Source organism: Terrapene carolina, unplaced genomic scaffold, assembly GCF_002925995.2.
Source record: "Terrapene carolina triunguis isolate 2854851 unplaced genomic scaffold, T_m_triunguis-2.0 Scaffold706, whole genome shotgun sequence".
NCBI lineage: Eukaryota > Metazoa > Chordata > Testudines > Emydidae > Terrapene > Terrapene triunguis.
Genome location: NW_020665057.1, coordinates 7,370,639 through 7,391,734, shown reverse-complemented (window position 1 = coordinate 7,391,734; position 21,096 = coordinate 7,370,639). Strand labels below are relative to the sequence as shown.

The 21,096-nt window shown below is 40.3% G+C and overlaps 2 protein-coding genes across 6 annotated transcripts in view; one reads left to right on the top strand and one right to left on the bottom strand.

Moving 5' to 3' along the window:
* The window catches only part of LARP7 (La ribonucleoprotein domain family member 7), a 38,756-nt gene extending 26,955 nt beyond the window's left edge, over window positions 1–11,801 (bottom strand). For 2 of the 5 annotated variants that reach the window (XM_024216961.2, XM_024216965.1), the window contains exons 1-5: window positions 11,563–11,680; window positions 10,472–10,547; window positions 7,409–7,624; window positions 5,859–5,959; window positions 5,672–5,755 (exon numbers count right to left, since the gene is read on the bottom strand). In XM_024216961.2, the coding sequence (XP_024072729.1) occupies window positions 5,672–5,755; window positions 5,859–5,959; window positions 7,409–7,616 (393 nt within the window). In that variant the 5' untranslated portion in view covers window positions 7,617–7,624; window positions 10,472–10,547; window positions 11,563–11,680. The other 3 variants (XM_024216963.2, XM_024216964.2, XM_024216962.2) reach the window with 3 other exon arrangements.
* Window positions 11,802–14,566: 2,765 nt separating this feature from the next.
* The window catches only part of ZGRF1 (zinc finger GRF-type containing 1), a 46,216-nt gene continuing 39,686 nt past the window's right edge, over window positions 14,567–21,096 (top strand). The window contains exons 1-6 of the mRNA XM_029913509.1: window positions 14,567–14,646; window positions 15,377–15,453; window positions 15,543–15,623; window positions 15,763–15,819; window positions 16,727–16,912; window positions 17,990–20,345. Coding sequence (XP_029769369.1) covers window positions 15,433–15,453; window positions 15,543–15,623; window positions 15,763–15,819; window positions 16,727–16,912; window positions 17,990–20,345 — 2,701 coding nt within the window. The 5' untranslated portion in view covers window positions 14,567–14,646; window positions 15,377–15,432. The remainder of the gene's footprint in view (window positions 14,647–15,376; window positions 15,454–15,542; window positions 15,624–15,762; window positions 15,820–16,726; window positions 16,913–17,989; window positions 20,346–21,096) is intronic.

The window sequence follows — 21,096 nt, the reverse complement described above, 5'->3', positions numbered from 1 at the left end:
GTAAACAAACTATCTCACGGCCCGCCAGCGGATTACCCTGACAGGATGCAGGTTGCCCACCACTGCTTTAAATTGTACCCTTGGTACAAACAACAACATACATTTGATATATGTTATTTTCTTATTTCCTGTACCAAAACCTCAATTCTGCTACCACATCCATGCATGAGGACCCTTGAGCCAGTGCAGTATCATTGGCTTGAAACAATCAATTCACAGCACAATGTTTTTTTGACTTTGGGTAACTCACACTTCAGAGAAATAGGTGTTCATATGCAACAACAAACAAGCACTAGTGAAAAGAACTGGTAAATTAAACCTGGTAGCTCTTTAGTTTTTAAACTTTATGATGAGCACTAGTATGCTAATTGACCATCTGTAGTGACGACCAGTGCGGGGTTTTCAGCCAGTCGCCTGAGCAATAGGCACATATGAATTGGCAATTTTATGCCACAAATTTTGGCAACTTGCAGACTGCCTGCCTCAGTTCCTACTGGCTTCCCATTACTGTTGACAGTGGAAGCTTGTCCAAACTATTAGCTCTTTCTAGTTCAGGAATAGCTTCCTATACCTTTCTAAAGAGGCCCTTATGGGCAGCCCATTTGACAAGATACATCTTCAAACACTTATACAAACAAAAATTGCAATGTCAGCATTATTTAGTCTCCCAACAGGTTTATTTTTCTAAAAAGGTTTTAACTGAAGAACTTAGTGATGAGACACTGCACTGTTCCTAAAGAGAGAGAATCTTCTGGTTAAATTATTGGTTTAATATGGGCTCTGCCTGCCTGAGAAGCACATTCCATTATAGTTTTGATACAAGAGCAGAGAAAGTTTATTAACAGAGATTATCTTTGTAAAACTTGTTTTGAAATTTAAACGTCAAAAATATGTTTTGACAATTCAATTAAGCCTTAAGGGAAGTTTCTTTCTATAGATAAGATAATGAAGAGACTCCTTAAAGGAATACATTACATGGACTTAATTCTTGCTGCATACACTGAAAAATATGCTATTGTGCCTGTGAGCCCAAGTGCGGTAGCAGATTTTTTGTGATATGCAAAGGATGTGTTCCTATTCATCTGAGACTACAAAAGTGGTCTTTGTGTTGATCCTGCACAAAAACCTCTCTCTTCCCCTCTCCAGGATGGAAGCAGAACCTATCAAGGACTCTAAGGGTATGTCTACATTGCAATTAAAAACCTTCAGCTGGTCTGTGTCAGTTGGCTTGGGCTAAGGGGTTGTTTAATTGCAATGTAGACATTTGGGCTCAGGCATCAGCCTGGGTGCTAGGACTCTGCAAGGTGGGAGAGTTCCAGAGCAATGTCTACATTGCAATTAAACATCTCCTTAGCCCAAAACCCTAGTCACAGGCCAGTCAGAGGTGTCTAACTGCAGTATAGACATAGCCCTAGGGAATACCTACACAGTATTTAAACCTGCAGCTGGCTGGGGTCAGCTGAGTTGGGGTTATAGGGCTTGGGCTGCAGGACTATAAAACTGTGGTGCAGACGTTCAGGCTTGGACTGGAGCCCAGGCTCAGGGCCCAGTCTGAGCTCAAAACATCTACACCACAAATTGTACAGCCCTGAAGCCTGAGCCCCGCAAGCCCAAGCCAGCTGCAGATCTTTAATTGTTGTGTAGACCAGCAGTTCTCAACCAGGTGTCCAGGGCCCCCTGGGGGCTGTGAGCAAGTTTCAGGGGGTTCACCAAAATAAATCAGAGACCAGGGCCACCGTTAGACTCGCTAGGGCCCAGGACAGAAAACTGAAGCCCGAACCCCGATGCCCAGGGCTGAAGCCAAAGCCCAAGCAACTTAGCTTTGTGCGGCCCCAGGCAATTGCCCTGCTTGCTATCCCCTAACACTGGCTCTGGCTTTTCAAATACTGGATATGCAGAAGAACAGTTGTTGTGGCACAGGTGAGCTGTGGATTTTTTTATAGTATGTTGCGGGGGAGGGGGGACCTCAGAAAGAAAAAGGTTGAGAACCCCTGGTGTAGACATACCCTAATACAACTATACCGCCCCATGGTTGCACATCAAAAGAAGTGATTTAGCAGGGTTTGAAATTTAAATCACTGTATAAAAAACACATTGGTCTCTCTCTTTTTAAAAAAATCTGTAGGTGGTAAGAAGGATCAGATATATACACCTCTACCCCGATATAACGCTGTCCTCGGGAACCAAAAAAATCTTACCACGTTATAGGTAAAACCGTGTTATATCGAACTTGCTTTGATCCATTGGAGCGCGCAGCCCCGCCCCCTCAGAGCGCTGCTTTACCGCGTTATATCCGAATTCGTGTTATATCGGGGTAGAGGTGTATTGCAAATTACTCTCCATATAAGAGCTTTGGGAATTTGGTGATCTACAAAATATACACCAGTGATTCTTTTTACAGCAATTTCAAATCAAAGCCTAACTAAATAGCTCATTAAAATAGGAACACCTTACTTCAAATGATATTGACGGAAAAGTTTCAAAATATTTGAAGAGCTTTGGAATAAAGAGAGCTTACAACTGCATTAGGGAATTCTATTAGCACTATCACACCACACTTAACAAAAGCCCAGACAGCACTATTTGTTGTTAAAGAAAGTAGCTGCTGTATAAATACTTTATTCTCTAGAATGACCAGAGCAACCCAAGTTATTTACTGATCTGTAGAGCTGTGGTATTTTGCACATGTATATACCTACATGGTGGTTACTGAATACATGCCATCACAAAAAGTTTGGTACACAAATAAAAAAAAATGCTGGTTCAATGAAAACTCAGTTCCCCAAATGGCTACATACCTACAGTAACTCCTCACTTAAAGTCATCCCGGTTACGTTGTTTCATTGCTGATCAATTAGAGAGCATGTTCATTTAAAGTTGCGCAATGCTCCCTTATAATGTTGTTTGGCAGCCACCTGCTTTGTCCACCGCTTGCAGAAAGAGCAGCCTGTTGCAGCTAGCTGGTGGGGGCTTGGAACCAGGGTGGACTGGCAGCCCCCCTGTCAGCTCCCCTAAGTTCCCTGTCTGGCAGCCACCCAGCAGGCTATCAATTTCCGGCAGTTCAGCTGTCTCTCCCCACCACTGCTGGGTGCTGCTCCTGCCCTCCGCCTTGGAGCTGCTCCCGGCAGCCTCCTGCTTGCTGTGTGGAGGGGGGGGGGGAGAGAAAGAGGGAGACTAATGTCAGGGTGTCCCCCTCTATATAGCGGGTGGGGTGGGGGGAGGAGACACACAACAGGGCTCAGGACAGAGGGAACTTGCCGGCAGCAGCTGCTGTCTCAACTTGATGATCTACTTAAAAAGGCAATGTACTTAGATTGGGGTCAACGTAAATAAAGGGGCAATGCGCACCTCTCTCTCTTTCTCACACACGGTGTGTGTCTCTGTTTCTGTCTGCCATATTGTCTCCCCTCCCTCCATTTGTGCTGCCTTGTAGAGTGTGAGGCTACATTAACAACATGTTAACCCTTGAGTTCGCAGCCAAGTACTAGTTCATCATTTAGCAGTAAGGCATTCCCTGGGAAATATCCCACTCTCTGACTTCACCGCCTCAACCAAGCTTCACAATCATCATTGCTGTGTACAGTATTAAATTGTTTGTTTAAAACTTAGTATGTGTGTGTGCGTGTGTGTGTGTGTCTGTCTGTCTGTCTTTTGTCTGGTGAAAAAAATTTCCCTGGAACCTAACCCCCCCATTTACATTCATTCTTATGGGGAAATTGGATTCACTTAACATCGTTTTGCTTAAAGTCACATTTTTCAGGAACATAACTACAACGTTACGCGAGGAGTTACTATACTTTGATACGAGCCATAAAAGCTCTCTGAAGTCCAGGGGACTCCTAGATAATGCCCCAGTGAAGTTGGAACTGGCTACACAGAGTTCCTTCTGAAAATCTTCCAAGAATACAGCTCCTCAGAGGGAGCACTAGCTTACATCAGCCAGCTGCATTTTTTTACTGCCATTGCTAGCACTGTTGGAATGTTGGTGCTGCAGCAATACAGAGATATTTTCAGAAAAATCTCAGTATAGTCACAGTGCAGAGATACTGGAAGAGTTTTCCAGAAATAAAACACTGAAACCAACCAATTTAGGAGCTTTCTGCTATCAAAAGACTGACGATACTACAGGACAAACCAGATTTGCAACAAACATGTTGGTACTTCTAAAACGAATAACTAGTGTTGTAATGTATGCTCTACAAATGACCTATAAAATAGTTCTAGATTATCTGTCAAACTCATCTTCTCTGATCAAGTTATCCCTATCATCATCCTAAAGCTTTGTTTACTCTAAGAGAATATATATATAAGCCCTTGTCTGTATCACTGCAGCTCCTCTCATGTTACAAACTGTGGAAGCAATAGTGCAGGAAAATACACAAAAATTTCTCCAATATAAATACCCCTCGTGTGTTAAAATAGATCTCGCTTATCTTGCTAACATTAGTTAATTTGAGTTCAATCATTCACTGTATATGCTGCATCCTGATTTAACAGCAAAAGAAAAGCAATAGTAAAAGTGACATTAGAATATTCATGTTATGAAGTATATCATTTCCTTTCTCCAAAGCTGCATTGTTCTCCAGTCTTCTAATTCCATTAACAACCTGTCTCGAGTACCAGCTAGTATTCATTATTTGTTCTTCATTATCCTAACCAGTTCAGAGATTCATAATTTCAAGGCCAGAAGGGACCATTGTGATCATCTAGTCTGACCTCCTGTATAACACAGGCCATAGAATGTCCCCAAAATAATTCCTAGAGCGTATCTTTTAGAATAAAATCCAATCTTGATTTTAAAATTATCAGTGACAGAGAATCCATGCATCCATTCGTAATTGTTCCAGTGGTTAGTTACTCTCACTATGAAAAATGTATGCCTTATTTCCAGTCTGAATTTGTCTAGCTTCAACTTCCAGCCATTGGATCATGTTGTACCTTTCACTGTTAGATTGAAGAGCCCGTTATTAAATATTTGTTCCCCCATGCAGATACTTGTAGACCAGAGGTTGGCAACCTTTGAGAAGTGGTGTGCCAAGTCTTCATTTATTCACTGGTTTCGCGTGCCAGTAATACATTTTATATTTACAGGGGCAGGCGGACGGAACCCCAGACTGGCAGCGGGCTGAGCGGGGCCGGAGGATGGAACCCCAGACCGGCAGTGTGGGCAACAGACGGAACCCCAGATCGGCAGTGGGCTGAGCCGCTTAGCCCGCTACCGGTCTGGTGTCCCGTCTGCCGGCCCCAGCCAGCGGGGTCCTGTCTGCCGGCCTCACTCAGCCCGCTGCCGGCCTGGGATTCCGTCCATCCAGGGGCCGGGACCCCAGCTGGCAGCAGAGTCCCACTAAAAATCAGCTTGCATGCTGCCTTTGGCACGCGTGCCGTAGGTTGCCGACCCCTTTTGTAGACTGTAATCAAGTCACCTCTTAACTTTCTCTTTATTAAGATAGAGAATCCAGGAGCTCAGTCAGTTTATTTATAAGGCATGCCTTCTAATCCTTCACTCATTTTCATGGCGTGGCACTTTACAAGACAGAAACAAACCAGGTACTGTGGAATTTACAGTCTAAAATTCAGTAAGAAATAAAGTTTTAAATTAACCTTCATAAACAACAGAATAGTCCATAAACCTTCAAGAGACATGAGACACATGTAACGGATGCAACCTTACCACATATACAGTACGACTATCCACATCTTTTGGTTGCTCACCCAGTGGCTGACGTCTTCTGATTCTAGTTCCCTCTAAATCCAGCTAAGAGCAACAAAGACAAATTAGGACAGCATTTTCTACAGTATTGTCTGCCACCCCAACTACAGTAACAGCAGCTAAAAAAGAATGAAAAAACAATACACACTTCTACAACAGATGAACTTTTAACTGCTCGGGCTATCAATTTCCCATCAGTCGTCAATTTTTTCATTTTGTTGAACGATACAAGAAGTGATATGTCAACATCTGGGGGGGAAAAAAAGCAAGTGGTGAAAATAGTGCAAGTTAAAAAGGAAAACATATTTAGGCCTCATTCATATTAGAATACATAGATAATACTGATCCCCTGCTAAAGTACCATAGAAGCCACCGGGACTATTTCCATGCATGAGGGCTGCAAGAGCATACCTCTGGTTTGTAACTATGTTGATTATTGACAAGAACTTACATAAAAGTGGATTTTTACTGTCTGTAATTTAGGCTTTCCTAATCTTAGATTTTATTTCTCTTCCCCATTTACCTTCTTCCCAAAGGAATTTTGATCTATTCTTTCAACTCCAACTGGTAACTATTCTCTTTGGAAATAAACGAAGAAAAACCCCTTTCTATTGTGGTTTTATGATGCAAAAATCTTTTTCACTGAAGATGTGCCTTTCCTCCAAGCACTCACTTAGTGTTCACATTCAACCCAATGCTCCCATTACAAAAGATCCCTTCACTCCCTCTATTTAGTAGTAATGAGTTATGTTGCTAAAAGCTTAACAGAAAATGTTGCAATATTTGTACTGGTAACATTTTTACCAAGTTTAAGATTAACATGCAGAAAAAAGGTTAATATATAGCTGTTTGGAAGAGGGCTTTAACATCATTTTTAGATTGCATAGCATTTGATATAAAGTAACTCTAGTACATTCATTTACCATACAATCCCACATAGGAGGATGTCCACAATACCTTACCAAAAAATCAAAAGACCTTTGAGCCTGTACTAGCGTCACAAAATCACATCACATAGCACAATACAGCTGAAAGAACCTTTTCCATCTCAAATGACAGGTGTTCTGTGGTTCTTTAAGAAACCTAAGTAAAAGTTTGTGACACCTGTAGTTTTTTCCTTTATAAGATAAAAGTCAAACAAACCACACAAACAAAAATCAAAGGACAGAGAACAGAACTGTCACTAGCCTTCCTTGTCATGCAAAGGAACAACCATTCACTCATCCAAACATACATAAAACACAAAATAAAAAAAGCTGGAACAAAACCAAAAGCAAAACAAAAGTGAGAGCTCTCATGATTCCATACCAGCTACACTGTAAACCAAATATTAATAGTGAGATTATGCTTTCATACTTTTTCACCGATTTAAAACAAAAAAACAAATAAAAAAGAACAAAATCATGAATTTTCACCCATGAAGATTCTCCAAAAGCACCATCATAATAGGATGTAAGGGAAGGAAAAAGGATAAATAAGATTCCTCATAAGCCCAGTACCCATATTTCTCTTATGAGTGGACTGTCATTGCTCCAATTGCTTGCATGGGCTTTTTCCCCCCTCCACAGCAGCTAAACATGCAGAATGCCTCCATAATTTATATATGCAATAATTCAGAACGTCACCACTGCAGATGAAGTTACAATTCAAAACAGAAATTTGTTTACCACTTTCTCAATTATTTTAGAGCAAACTTACATCCATCTCTAGACTTCTCTATCTGTTCTCGGAGGAATTTGTCTTTGTGAAGGTTGACATCTCCAAACCAGAAATCCACTTGTTTTGCTATATCTGACAGCACCTGTTTAACCCTCGACCTTTTCTTTTTCTCTCGTTCCTTTTTCTGTTCGGTGCTTTCCTCCTCCATGGCTTTGCCTCTTACAGTTTCATTCTCTATGCCAGTCATTCTGTCATCTGAAAATTAAACATAACTTCGTAAAAAACAGAAGTTTTTCCTACCAATAGTAGGTAATATTGCTTTGCTCTTCTATAGCACTTCCCATCCAATAATTTCCAAGAACTTTATGTTTGCAGTGTTGATGTAGCCACACTGTAGTTGGTCGTAGGAAGAAAAGCTGCATAAGCACAAAAACCGTGTCTTTTTCACCAACAGAAGTTGGTTCACTAAGAGATATTACCTTACCCACCTTGTCTTTCCAGAAGCTTACGGTGGTTATCACCAGCTAAGGATCTGGTAGCATTAGTTTCTGGTCTGAACCCCAAATTTAAGAACAGTCTGCTTCCTTGTAGAGGAGTGCAATACCAAAATGCATTTTAACACTTGGCAGTAGTATTCAGCACAATTGGACTTGTGGTGGCAATAGGATGCACATAAGAAAATGGTCCTTGACAGATTATCAGAAAGCCAAAACACACCTCTGCCAGTAGTTATACCAGGAAAGGATGTGGAGAACCAATTTTTTTTTCAATCGACATCTTCTGATTACAGTACAATGCATTTTCACTACATTGTGTCAAAGATTTAGAGCACCATATTTTTGCGCTCATTGATAAATACTGTTTTTTGCAAGTCTACATTATAATTTGGATGTGCTGTATTTAAAAATAAAGTTTTCCTTTTTCCTCAGTTATGTAGGGTCTGATCTTATGAGGTGCTGAGCATCCTCAACTCCCACTGACCTTACTGGCAAATTGAGAGCTCTTGGCAACTAATAAAATAAAGCTCATAGAAAACAGAATGTAACTTGAGCAAAGATAACAAGTTATATGGATTTATATAATTAGAAAATATCAAACTTGATCTTGTTCATCAATAGAAGTATATGTTATTTAAACTCTAATTTATTTTTACCCTAGTCACTCTTCAACCTTAAGAATGACCAGTCTTTCAGACCACTTTATTCTGCATGTGTAAAATAAAAACAGATACAGCTTGGCAAAAGTGGGAAGCTGTCTAAAACTGAAGTTATCACAAGTTGAAGTATTTTACGTGTGATAGCTACATAAGTCTTGCCATTGCTTGGCCAATGGCTAGTACTGCAATACAATATACCAGGAAGTGGTGCTTGTATCAGAGGCATCTATATAACAAGATGGCATAAAAATGGAAATTGTTTTCAGATTATTGTGTAAATCAGGCTCCTCTAAGCAAGATTCCAGTTTATCTCCCTGCTGTGAGCTGACCATTCAAGATAATTAAGGTCAACAAGTTGTCAATTAGTTTGAAAGGATAAGTGAGGTTATACTCTGATCACTGAGCCAGAAGTTCAACGCAGTTCAAGTCACACTGCAAGACAAATGTCAGCAATGCAATACAGTATTTGGTAGGAGGCTAAAGGAAAAATTGTACTATTAATTAGAGGTACTTTTTTCAGATAGAGGATGCCTCTGATAACTGTCCAGTTAGAAGTTAAAGACTGCAAGCCAATTCTCTAAATAAAATATTCAGGCATTATAGATGTATTCCAGACAACATCCCCTCTCTGAAAAACAAACAAACAAAAACCACCTAATATCCAAGTCTCTGAAAGCTAGTGCTCATCATATAATGGAAGCTGTGCTTGTCTTATCTACACCATCACTTAACTATCAGTATCCAACTAATCTGCAAACTGTTTAGGAAGCTTCAAGTATTAAGGACACTGCACAAATCCAAATTTTAGTTTAAGCAAATTCTATATTGTGCTGGGAGCATTAACCAGGTCCCAAGTTGTGGCTTTGCCAAAAGACCTGAGCAAGGCTAGCTTGAAGATGCACTGCCCCAGGACTCAAAGTCACAATAAGATGCTCAAGAGAAGGGGGAAGAGAAATGAAGATGAATGCTCTATTACCTAGCAAAGATACCTTTCTTCAACATGTCAGCTCAGCTGTACTGGCTGATGTACATGTGGGGAGGTGGGGAAGAGCCACAGCTCTGGTAGGAGGAAGAGTGATCCCACAGAGCAGGAGTAGTCAATATGTGGACCATAGTCCAAATCCGAACCACCAGACGCTTTTGAATGGACCAGAGATTTTTTATTTACTTATTCTAATCATTTTTATTACTATTTTCTATGGAATCTGTACCTTGACCAAGAAATTTAGACCCTGACAAAAAAAAATAATTGACACCCCTGCAACAGAGGATGTCCTCCCTTTTTCACTGCTAGTCATGATTCTGGTAGCCAGCACAAGACAGTGCTTTGAATTAGCTGGGTCGCAACCTGGCACTGTATTGTAAAACTGAGGGAAACTAACATTATTATTTGTGGAAAAAGAAATTCATATTATTCCCTTTGAGTCATTCACCACTGAGGTTTATGTTACTTGGCCTCAGCATCAAGTCAAACAATTGACATTCATTGGATTTGTATTTTAAAAACAAAGGATTGTACAAAAAAGCCTCTTAGGTTTCAACCATAATAAAGTTATAGAAAATGCCCCAAAATCATAAAAGCTTGCACTCCCAATCATTGTCTTACGAATGGGGCACTCAAAGTACATTCCATTTTTTTCTATTTTCTTACTCAAAGTAGATATAGCAATATCCTGTTCTAGCACAATATCAATGGTCAGAGCTACTTTACAAAACTATATTAAAACCAGCATCAATGCATTTTCACAGTTAACATCTATTGCCTAGAGTATTTTCTAATTATTCCTCAATTTCCAACTGGCATGCACACTAGCTGCTCAAGTAATTTAAATAGAAAAGATTTTAAATGGAGCAGCACATTATGTACAAAGAATCAAAGCACAGAAAGGACAAAAAATAACAAAACGTATCAGTAAAAGCTATGGGTCAAACAATGCTATACTTACCCAAACAAGTCTTTGTTGACTTCAGTGAAAGCTAGGCATTTACAAGAATCACAGGATGTAAGCGACTGTCAAGCAACTGTGGTTTGTCAGAAAAAAGCCTTCTTTTAACCAACAGAAATGGGTCAGAGGTTCACGAGTCACAGTGGTACCGAGAGACATGTTTAATGCTTACAATGCCAGATTCTATTCTACTCTCACATGTGCAAGGTGCTGCATGTAAAAAGCACTGGCAGCTTTGTTACAATGTTGAGCAGGTGTAAATGCAGTATGGTAGGGTTAACTTAAACTGAATTGGGGGCTGCAGAGCTTGATTGCAGTCATTTAGAGTATGTTCTATACTGCATTGGAAACTTGAGCGCAGACTCAAGAGGGATGGGCTCAAACCTATCATCCACTCACAAGTCTATCTACTAACCAGCAAGCACTCAGGACCCAGCTCCTGGGGCCCATTGGAGGGGGGGGGGAGGAGGAAGAGAGGAAAGAGCCTGATTCTCTGTGAGACTTGGGTCCAAGCCATATCATTTTGTAGTGTGGCTGCAGCTCAAGCCACAGACCCAAGTCAGAAGGTCTGTGTAGCACATACTGGACAAGTGAGCCCAGGTTTACAATACTGGGTGGACGCTCAACCCAATGCACAAGCGTGGGTCGGGTTTACAATGCAGTGTAGACATGGCCGGTCCGGAGATGGCCAGTGCAGACCACAGCAGGGCAGAAGGCAACCCCCTCGCTACACCACTGCAGTGATCCCAAAGGAACTGCCCCTCCCCGTGTCAACAGCCTCACTCCGGAGTGCTGGGCGGGAGTTACACGGGGGGCAGCCAGAGCACTTCGGAGTCACCCCCTCAAGCCCTGACGGACAGGAGAGATGATCAAGTGAGGAGCTGCGCCCCCACCAGCCACCCCAGCGCGCCCAACGCCCCCCGCGCCACTAACGCCTCTTTCCCATCGCACGAGACACGCGGAAGCGCCTTGACGCATGCGCGGAGAAAGCACCCGGCAGCGCCCCCTGCCTGCGGGGCGGAAGGGATTACACATTGCCACAATTCACCATGGCTCTTCCCCCCACCCCGTCCGGAGAGCCGGGCTCTGACCTGCCGCCGCGAACTCCTACGGGCTTCTGGCGGCGTGACGTAGAAGCCCGCGGCCAGGGAACCCAAACCCGCCTCCTCCCAGGACTCCTGCCCTCCCTGGCGCAGCAGCAGCAGCCAGAGCATCGATACCAGCGCGCGACGCTCAGCCCCGGGGAGAAAGGCCCCCGCCTGCCCTTCCGCCGGGTCCCAGTGTCAGCCGCCTGCGAAGGGCGCTCCGAGCGCGTGGCACTGGCACGGCACCTGCCCGCTACCGGCTCTCCCGCCGCCTGCCAGGCGGGGCGGGGCTTTCCAGGCTGTCGCGCTGGAAAATAACGTCATCGACAGCTGGCGGCGCGGGAAACCTTCAAACCTGGGAGACCGGCCGAGCCCGCGAGAGGTGCGGGAAGAGAGGGGGCGGGTCGGCTCGGCTCCTGCCCGCTCCCTGACACCCCCACCCCCTCGATCTCTCAGACGCATCAGGGTCAGCACAGCGATCGCCCCTCAGCGCCACTCCCCCCCCCCGCCCCGGCTTAACGGTGACCCGAGAGGCTCGGCGCTGCTGGGCGCGCGATCCGTGCCAGGGCGGTTGGGAAAGGCCGGGGCGGGAGAGGCCAGCTCGGGCTGCTGCTGTTTATTACACCAGGAATAGCAGGAGTGCAGCGCCCGCGGGCTCGGGAGGGGGCTCGTCTGCCTCCATAGAAACGGTCAGTCAGTGACATGAAACGTCTGGTAACGAAAACCAGAGCCGCAGGCCGTCTGGACGTACGCCTCTCCCCGCCTCCTGTCTAGTCCTTCCGGCACCAGCGGCCTCCAGCCTAGCTAGTGTGAGAATTGCTGATGGGTTGTTGTTTTTTAAGCACTTTAAAAATAGGTCTCCCTGCATGCTCTCCAGAGCAGGGACTGCCTCTGGTAGATGTTTGTACAGTGCTCTGGCCTCTAGAGGAAAAGAGCAGAAGCCCAACTCTTTTCCATTGCAGGTCACCTTAGTGCTTCCCATCAGCTTGCTCCAGGGGCAGGATTTGCTATAGTCAGTCCTGGTTCACTTTTTAAAGCTCTGCCAGACCAAAGAAACCACTAAAAAATTATAGAGCCTAATGTCTTGCTATCAGACAGAAAAATAAATAATATCTAACTTTGAAATGTTAAGAACTTCAGTTACACTAGTAACCCAACTTTCAAGGGTAAAAACCATTAGTCTTTAACGTTGGGATTTTTAAAAGCATTCAGTATTGGCTGAACTCTGCTGTCATTGAAGTCGGTGGTAAAAGTCCCATTGACTTCAGTAAGACCAGTGTTTGGCTAACATGGAATGCTTTTGAAAATTCCCTTCTAAATGGTTTGAGAGAGTGACTGTTAATCACCTTGAGTAAGAAGGGAGTGATGTGAGAGCAAAATAATAATGTTTCATGCCCTGCCAGGAATATATGAGTACAGTTTGTTCTGGTACAAATCCTTTCAGGACCATAATACTTTCTAGGAATTAGTGCTGGATCAGAAAGAAAAGTTGATTATTTTTCTTCCTTTTAATTTCTCTCTTCCTTTGCTGCTGTTAAATTTGTAACTCTGAAAACATTTTGTGGTAGTTTCTATGAAAGACATGCAGTACGGTCTTATTTTTAACATTAAGCATTATCAAAATTGCTGATTTTTTCTAGGTCATTAAGGCTTTCAACAGCTGCAGTTATATTCTTTCAGGAGGCAATAAACTAAACAACATGAAGTCTGTATTAGTGGCCCTATTATTCAGTCTACCGTAAAATATTGTACCCATTGATTCTTCTTAGCACATCCACAATGTGCCTCAGGGGGCATGTGATCAGGATTCATCACTGAATTTGGTCCTGTGGTTGGATCATTAGTAGAGCTCTGCAAATCTGCAGTTATCTGCTTTATATCCACAGATCATGTTTGCAGATCGGATGCAGATATACGTTTTGTAAGTGCACAAGGCTCTAATCATTAGTTTCACCTGGGCTGCGTGCTGATGGGGAGTGCAACATAAATGCTGATTCATGATGCCCACCTATTGACTGACAGATTTTATAATTTCCATTCTTATTCTTGTTCCATTTTGTTACTAGGGATGAGATGAAGACTATCTGAAAATTCCCATTCTGCTCTTAAGTAACCATCTTTGTGTAAATGGCTTGATCTAGCACTGTTAGTAGCTCAAGTAAGGGGAAAGTGCAGACTTCTCTTCTGAAACTCTATTGTTCCACAAATGGTGATGTGCCACAGAATCTGTGAATTGCACAGTTGGGAACATGATTTTCCATACACCTCTCTAAACAGTACCAAGACTGAGAAGAATAAATTTAGAGTAAAGGTTCTGAGCCACCTTGTGGTGAGTGTGTAGAATTTAAGAATCAGGGGGTAGCCGTGTTAGTCTGTATCTACAAAAACAACAAGGAGTCTGGTGGCACCTTAAAGACTAACAGATTTATTTGGGCATAAGCTTTCGTGGGTAAAAACCTCACTTCTTCGGATGCAAGCTTAGTCTTTAAGGTGCCACCAGACTCCTTGTTGTTTTTGTAGAATTTAAGAAGTTGAAAGACAAGACACTTTAAAACTGGAATTCTTAATGAAAAGGGTAGCACAGCTTGGGAGACATTGTCATGAGAAAAAGCATGAATATACTTTATCTTCTAATACATGTTTTTTATTCAGTTATAAAGACATTTATGTAGAAAGAAAATATATGCTAATTTAATATCTGTTTATCTGCTAACAACATAATCAGCATATAAGGATTTTTCAAAAATACCTTTTGGAGACCAACTAGAAAATTATCCTATGAGCTTTTTCAACTTGTCTCTACTGCTCCAAATGTTAAAATATACTAAATATTCTCATTATCCCTTCAGCTATTTTTAATAGCTAGTCTAGTCATCGTATCTTTTTCTATAATCTCTACAGCTTTCCCATGTTTTATGTCCTGCCATATGCCTTTTCTTATGTTTGATTACTTTTAAACACTCATGTTGCTATCTACAGAGCCAGCCAGTGATTTCAACAAGTTAGAGCAATTACCAGTGTTAGCTGTGTTCCTGTGGTTGTGTTTTAATTGAAGTGTCAGCAATTAATAATGACGATTAAGATCCCAATGTAAGTGCAAGTCTTTACACATAAATACAAGTTATGATGTTTAATAGTTACTTTTCTACTCTATTGGTGTGTCACAATGTTTGAAGATGAGGAAATGTTTATATAATGCTTTGATTACTGGTGACTGCCTTAGGTCAAGATTTTTATAGGTGACTAGTGATTTTAGATGCCCAACTTGAGACACCTGAAAGAGGCTTGATTGTGCAGTATGTGTACTCAGCACTTTCAGAATATCAGGCCCCTTTGTGGTGTTTAAAATTAGGTACCCAAAAATGAAGACCCACCAAATCACTAGGGATTTGAAAAATCTTTATTAATTTGTTAGTAGTGGATATGTTATTTTCTGTTTGAAAATTATTAGCCTAATTTTCAAAGTATGTATAAATATTAATTGATATTAGCACATCTCTGAAAAATCAGTTTATCAGCCAGAGCTTCCATTAAAATGAATAGGAGTTAAAGATGCTCAGCACCTCTGAAAATTAGACCTCTTCTTGAGATGTACTAAAAATGCTACTTTTGCTAATCATTTTTATTTTTGTTAGCTTATTTTCACCATATGAGTCTTTAGAACTCCAAAATTCCTTCACTAGCACCACCATCCAGTTTTTGCCATGTCTTACTTCCCACTCCCTTATAGGGAAAGAACTGGATGTGTATCTTTTTTGTCTGACACACTTGCATTGCAGCTGAGTTGAATTCTAAATATGCCCGTCTCTCTTTTGGGTAGTGTGAAGATCTGAATACCCGCAGTAAGCCTTTGGATTGCTTTGTTTCACCAAAGCAATGGCTTGTCAGGAGTTTACTGTGAGTCTTATTTTTAAAATTGTATATAAAATTCAAATATGCGTGTATGACCACTGTAAATAATTTGTGTTTACATTTTTTTGAATAAGGTCTTGTACACTCATCAGAAGACTAAGAAATCAAAAATATGGCAAGATGGAGTTTTGAAGACCAGTATTGGAGGAAATAAGGTGAAGAATTCAGGTTTAATGTAGTATGATACTGTATCAGAGTATCGTATATAGTACTACTCTTGCAGCTTCTATTTGTGTCACTCTATTTGCTTTTTGAAACACAATTGTTTTTTAAAATTATCCTATTTTAATACAGGCAACCTTATTTGATGACAGAGGACAATGTTTGGAGAGTGTATTTGTTAAATCTCAGGTATTTTATTATTATTTTTATAATCATTTAAAAGCTTTTATCCTTGTTTGGATAAGTAATTTGAGGCAGCATCTTTTATCTTCACATGATCCAAAATTCCATACTCTACAGTTTTGTCTAGCTTGTCATTGCTAATGTTCTGATCCTTGCAGCTGTTAAATTTTTACATTAGAAAACAATCATCTGGACAGGTTGTTTGTATGTTACTATATGTAAAGCAGTACATAGCAGATTTTGAGTACAGTGGATAACTGACAAATGTGCCAATGGTGGATAATAAATATTAATATACAGTAAATTTTCACTGCATGTGGTTGTGCAACCCACTATGCTTGGAATATCCTCCTACTAAAGTATATAATTCTTTCACACCATTTCTTAAAAAAACCCAAAAAACAAACAAACACACCACCGTTCGTAGACCTACCTATTCTAGAAAGCATTACAACTGCAATGTACTCTCACCATTACATGTTTGATTTTGATCTGTAATAGTACCTTTTTATGTTGCAAGCTCTTGAGATGGAGAGCTGCTTGTTTCTTTGGTACTACTGAGTTATTGTACAGCCAAACACTGATAGACTTATATAAATAATTATGATCTAAGGAGCTAGATGTTTAAAAACTTCATTGTTTTAAGCTACAGTATTCAGTAATCTGAGCAAATTGGAGTTTTTATATTAGAACCTATACAAACAATTTGAAACGAAGGGCTAATGTTTGCTTTCATAGCTAGTCTGCTCCAGTTGTCTAGGCTAGAGTGAATATTGTGTGTTATGGTTTCATTTCTGAGAATATTGTAAACAAAAATTCTTTCAGTATGCATACGTTTTGCAACATTTAGGATAAACGGTCATTTTTTCACTGGCCATTTCACACAGCCCCTTCTGTTCTTTGTCTCGTCTAGGTGAAACCTGGAGATGACTTAGAAAGCGATCGATATTTAATCACAATTGAAGCAGCAAAAGTTACTGAAAACTGTCGTAGTGAGCTGCCAAAGAAAACAGAAGCTCCTATATTGAACAGAAATAGTTTGAAGCCCACTGGTCTATCTCTGCCACATCTACCTGTTGGCTTGAAAAGGAAACGTACTGTATGTTTTTGTTTCTTATGTATGTTTGACATTCATATACAATTTAAAACATTAATGGAACCTCTTAATTTGCACTAGTGTCAGGGAAAACATATTTCCAATTACTGAGTTGTTTCCCTTCTCCTGTTTGTGTATTCCCTGCAACTGCATCCAGCTTAGTGTCTTTCCTAGTGCTTTCTGCTGATCCAAGGAATAAGTCTGTGTTTTGGGGATGTAAGTGAGGCGCTCCATTGGAGTGAAATCAAATGAGGTGTGTGTAGACAAGGAGATATAATAAAATGTTTGAGTATAATTCTCAGCAGCAAACTACATTAATATAAGTATATTGTTTAGATCTGTGACTTGTTAAATTCACACTAAATATGTCATCCTCCTAGCCAGCTTTACTTTACAGCATATTAGATTTTGTTTCGTTACAGGACATTAACATTAAAATATTAATGAAGAGTATTAAACTTCCAATGGATGCATTAGTACATATTTGGGTAGTACAAATAAAATAGGTAAGGTGTATTGGAAAGAAAATATGTGTAATTAATGCCGCAGATGAACAAAACTACCTTGCTCAGCACGTGTAAGCATGTCTATTGTTTTGATACATATCATTCTGTGAATTCTTATGCATGTATATTTCAGCAGTCTCTGTTCATACTATTATCCTTAAATGTCTATCAATTTTTCTCTTAACACCTTTTTCCAGAGGGGCTCAAAACATTACATGGTTTGCACAATAATGTATATGTTGCAGTGCATGGGAACAGAGTGGATTAATGCCAGAGTTTCAGTATTAAATGTACTGATACATTTCTTTGTGCTTTTTGGGGACTGTAAGGCAAACTCTTAATATTATCAAGAGTTATGTTTCCCTGGTTTAATAGATTTCTGTTATGTTTAGCAGCATTGCTGCTGTTAAGAGTGCGATACAAAGAACCATAATTTTGGGTTGTTCAATGAATGTGTCAAATTGTTTGATGATAACATGCAGCATAATAGGTGCCCTGTTGCTTTCTACTGTTTAGGTTCCAAATTCAAAAGCTGATTTATGAATAAGATTAAAATTAAAAACTTCTCTCTTAGGGCTTCCAAGGGCCACGTCAAGTTGAAAAGAAAATGGTGCCAATGGAAGATGATGCAGCAATAATATCCCCTTCATCTAAGTGGTCTCAGTCTTCCTTTCCTTCTCAGTTACATATCACCTCTCCTTTATTTTCTACTACTTGCAAGAAGGATGCAGAAACTAATTTACCATCACACTCTAATAATGATGCTTGCACAAGTCGCGATAGAGACGGTATGTCTGTCTCCTCACTGGTTTCCACTTCTTACATTAACATTCCCAAAGAAGTGATATGCAATAGAAACCACAGCATCTCCATTTCTGGACAGATGGAATCAAATTGTCAGACAATCAATGGTGTGGCAGTCTCACAGAGCATCAGGAGCAAAGCACAGATTATAGCACTTCTGAAATCCAAGCCAACACAACTGTGCAAAGAGCAAAAACCTTCTGAAATCACAGAGTGTTTTTCTGGATGTCAGCCATCAGAAAGCACAGGCACTTTATTTAAACGAAAGAGTGAAACTCTATCAGGACATATGGATAACTCTGACAGAGAAAGCACCAAGAATATACAGCACCAGTATACTACAGAGAAAACTATAACTAATAATCGTTGGGATGTTTATATGCTGCCAAATTCAGCTGAACTATCTTGTGATGAAGAAGTCACAGAAAGGAGACATGACAAAACAAGTAATTTAGGTTTGGATTTACAAGACCCTTACAACCCAAAGGCTTCACAGTTCGTGACAGCCTTTGTGCAGCCTGTTGAAAAAGAGCTAAATTACAGTCACATGAAACTAACAGATGATGAGAGACAATACAGCTGGGATTGTAAAACAGTTTCTCAAGCATCTGCATTCAGCAGAAGTGACTGGGCAACTCAACTGTCAACTATTAATGAAAGTTTTGGCAAAGACCAACCAAATACTTGTGTATTATCTGAATCAAACATAAATAAAGAGAGTAACATTCAATTTGTCTCATCTTCAGAAGATGTTTATTCTAGAAGCACAAATGGGTCCATTACCTTTGAAACAAATCTCCCCAAATCCAATGAACATGCAGTAACTGAGAGTCTTAAAGATTTAGAAGTTTCTTCTGCTCAGTCACAAAGTGAACCTCTGCCAAGAATAAATTCAGGAAGTGTAGTTAATGAGTCTAGGATTTCTGGGGACGTAACATGGGCTGGTGCTGGAGCTATAAATGAGGAATTAACTGTATGTGGAGATGTTAGTGATCAAGCTGAACAGTTCATGGAGATTAACTTCAATCTGTTGGATGCTTTTGATTTTAGTGACACAGAAGATAAAGTAGTATGTGAAAGTAACATGTTTTCACAGGGTTCAGCATGCTTGACAAAGGGAGCTATGGCACAAAATGATGAGAGGAGGGTTCATAGGAACTGTGAAGTAATGCTACATAGTAATGAGGAAAGATTTGTCAAATATTCAACAATGCTGGGAGAGAGAGACGATAATCAGATCAGAGAGTCTCTGCCATTAAAACTTTGTGATGAAACCTGTGAAGGTTTTGACAAGAGTGTGAAAGATGCTTTAACTCCTTCTTTGATCGAACTGGGACACTCAGGGGCTGAAAACATTGTAGAAGGGATGAATGCAAGTACATTAAATACTGAAACCACTGGCCTTGATTTCTCTCCTGTGTGTACTGTTAGTGACTTAATAGTGAATAAAAAGTGCTCTAATGATTTTGTGCACAGTGGAGTCAGTAATTATGAATGTGATACTAGGAACAACAAGTTTGAGAAAACTGAAATTATTTCATATATTCCTGCTACTTTACAGACTTCTGTCATGGACAAAAATCCTGAAAAAGATGTTCTACATCTTGGAGGCACAAATTCCCAGGATAGTTCTTTAGAAAATTACTTGGGTGCCAGTGGTGATGACATTAAACCAATTAATCTTTTACAGGCCTTATCACTAAAGGCTTGCAATTCCGATGATCCATGCCAGCATATTACTGGTAAATGTTGTACTGCATTTGATACATTAGATAAAGAACATACTCAAGTTTCCAAAACTGCCACTTATCCTTTAACAAAAGGGCATTCAACTTCAAAGGAAGCTGGAATAGGAGAAACTGAATTTGAAAATGGATCAAGCATCATGCCTTCCATCCATGAAGCCAGGGAAGGTGAACGAATGGGAACTGATTGCTTGAAACACTTGGCTCAAATTGAGAATTCATCAGGGCTTCCTGAGTTGGCAAATGGCATTACTCTTTTAAGATCTTTGACTGAACATAAGACAGCATTAGAAAGTTTACAAATGATGGAGGACAATAATGGTTTGTTTGATCAAGGAAAGACTACTAAAGAGAAAAGTGAACCAGCTGAAGAATTGGAAGGTTAGGTCAAATTCCATTTGACATTGGATTATGATATTAATTTTTAAATATTTGATTCCTATATTAGTGTTTGACCTGGCTGCTTTATTTTCCCATAAAGATTTAATTCTATTGAAAAAAATTATTTCCAGTTAGAAAACTGAATTTTGGTACGAGTTTTATATGTTCTACAGATGATATCTTATACTCTCCATGAGTATCTTGGCATAGATAATAAAACAAACTTATTTTTATCTAGTCTCAACAGAGGAGACAAGGATTGAATGGGCATGGAGACTGAACTGCCTTTCAACCCTGGAAGTCACCATTTTAGGTCACGTTGAAACATACTGCGGGGGAAGCTTGCACTATCACCTTGTACTGTACCTGTTCTGTACAGAAATAGAATGCTTCCGTTTCCAGAACTGCTAGTCGTAACTTTTCACTAATATTAAAATTCACAATTGAAATTAACTTGTAAAAAAAAAAAAAGTAGGCTCTGGTCCTGCATCACTGAAGACAATGTGATTTTGCTATTGACTCCAGTGGATATAGGATTGAGCCCTTTAAGGAATATAAAATGAATTAGTTTGGTGGTGACAATTCATTTAACAGAGTCTGTAGGAAAAATGATTACAGTAATAGTGACTAAGCAGAATGTTATGCTTCATTATTGTCTGAAAGTTAGAGGTAGACTCCCCCACCCCAAGCCAGAGAATACTGGAACAGCTAGGAAATAAAAGGATTGAAGATGGATGATTTGTTACTCAAA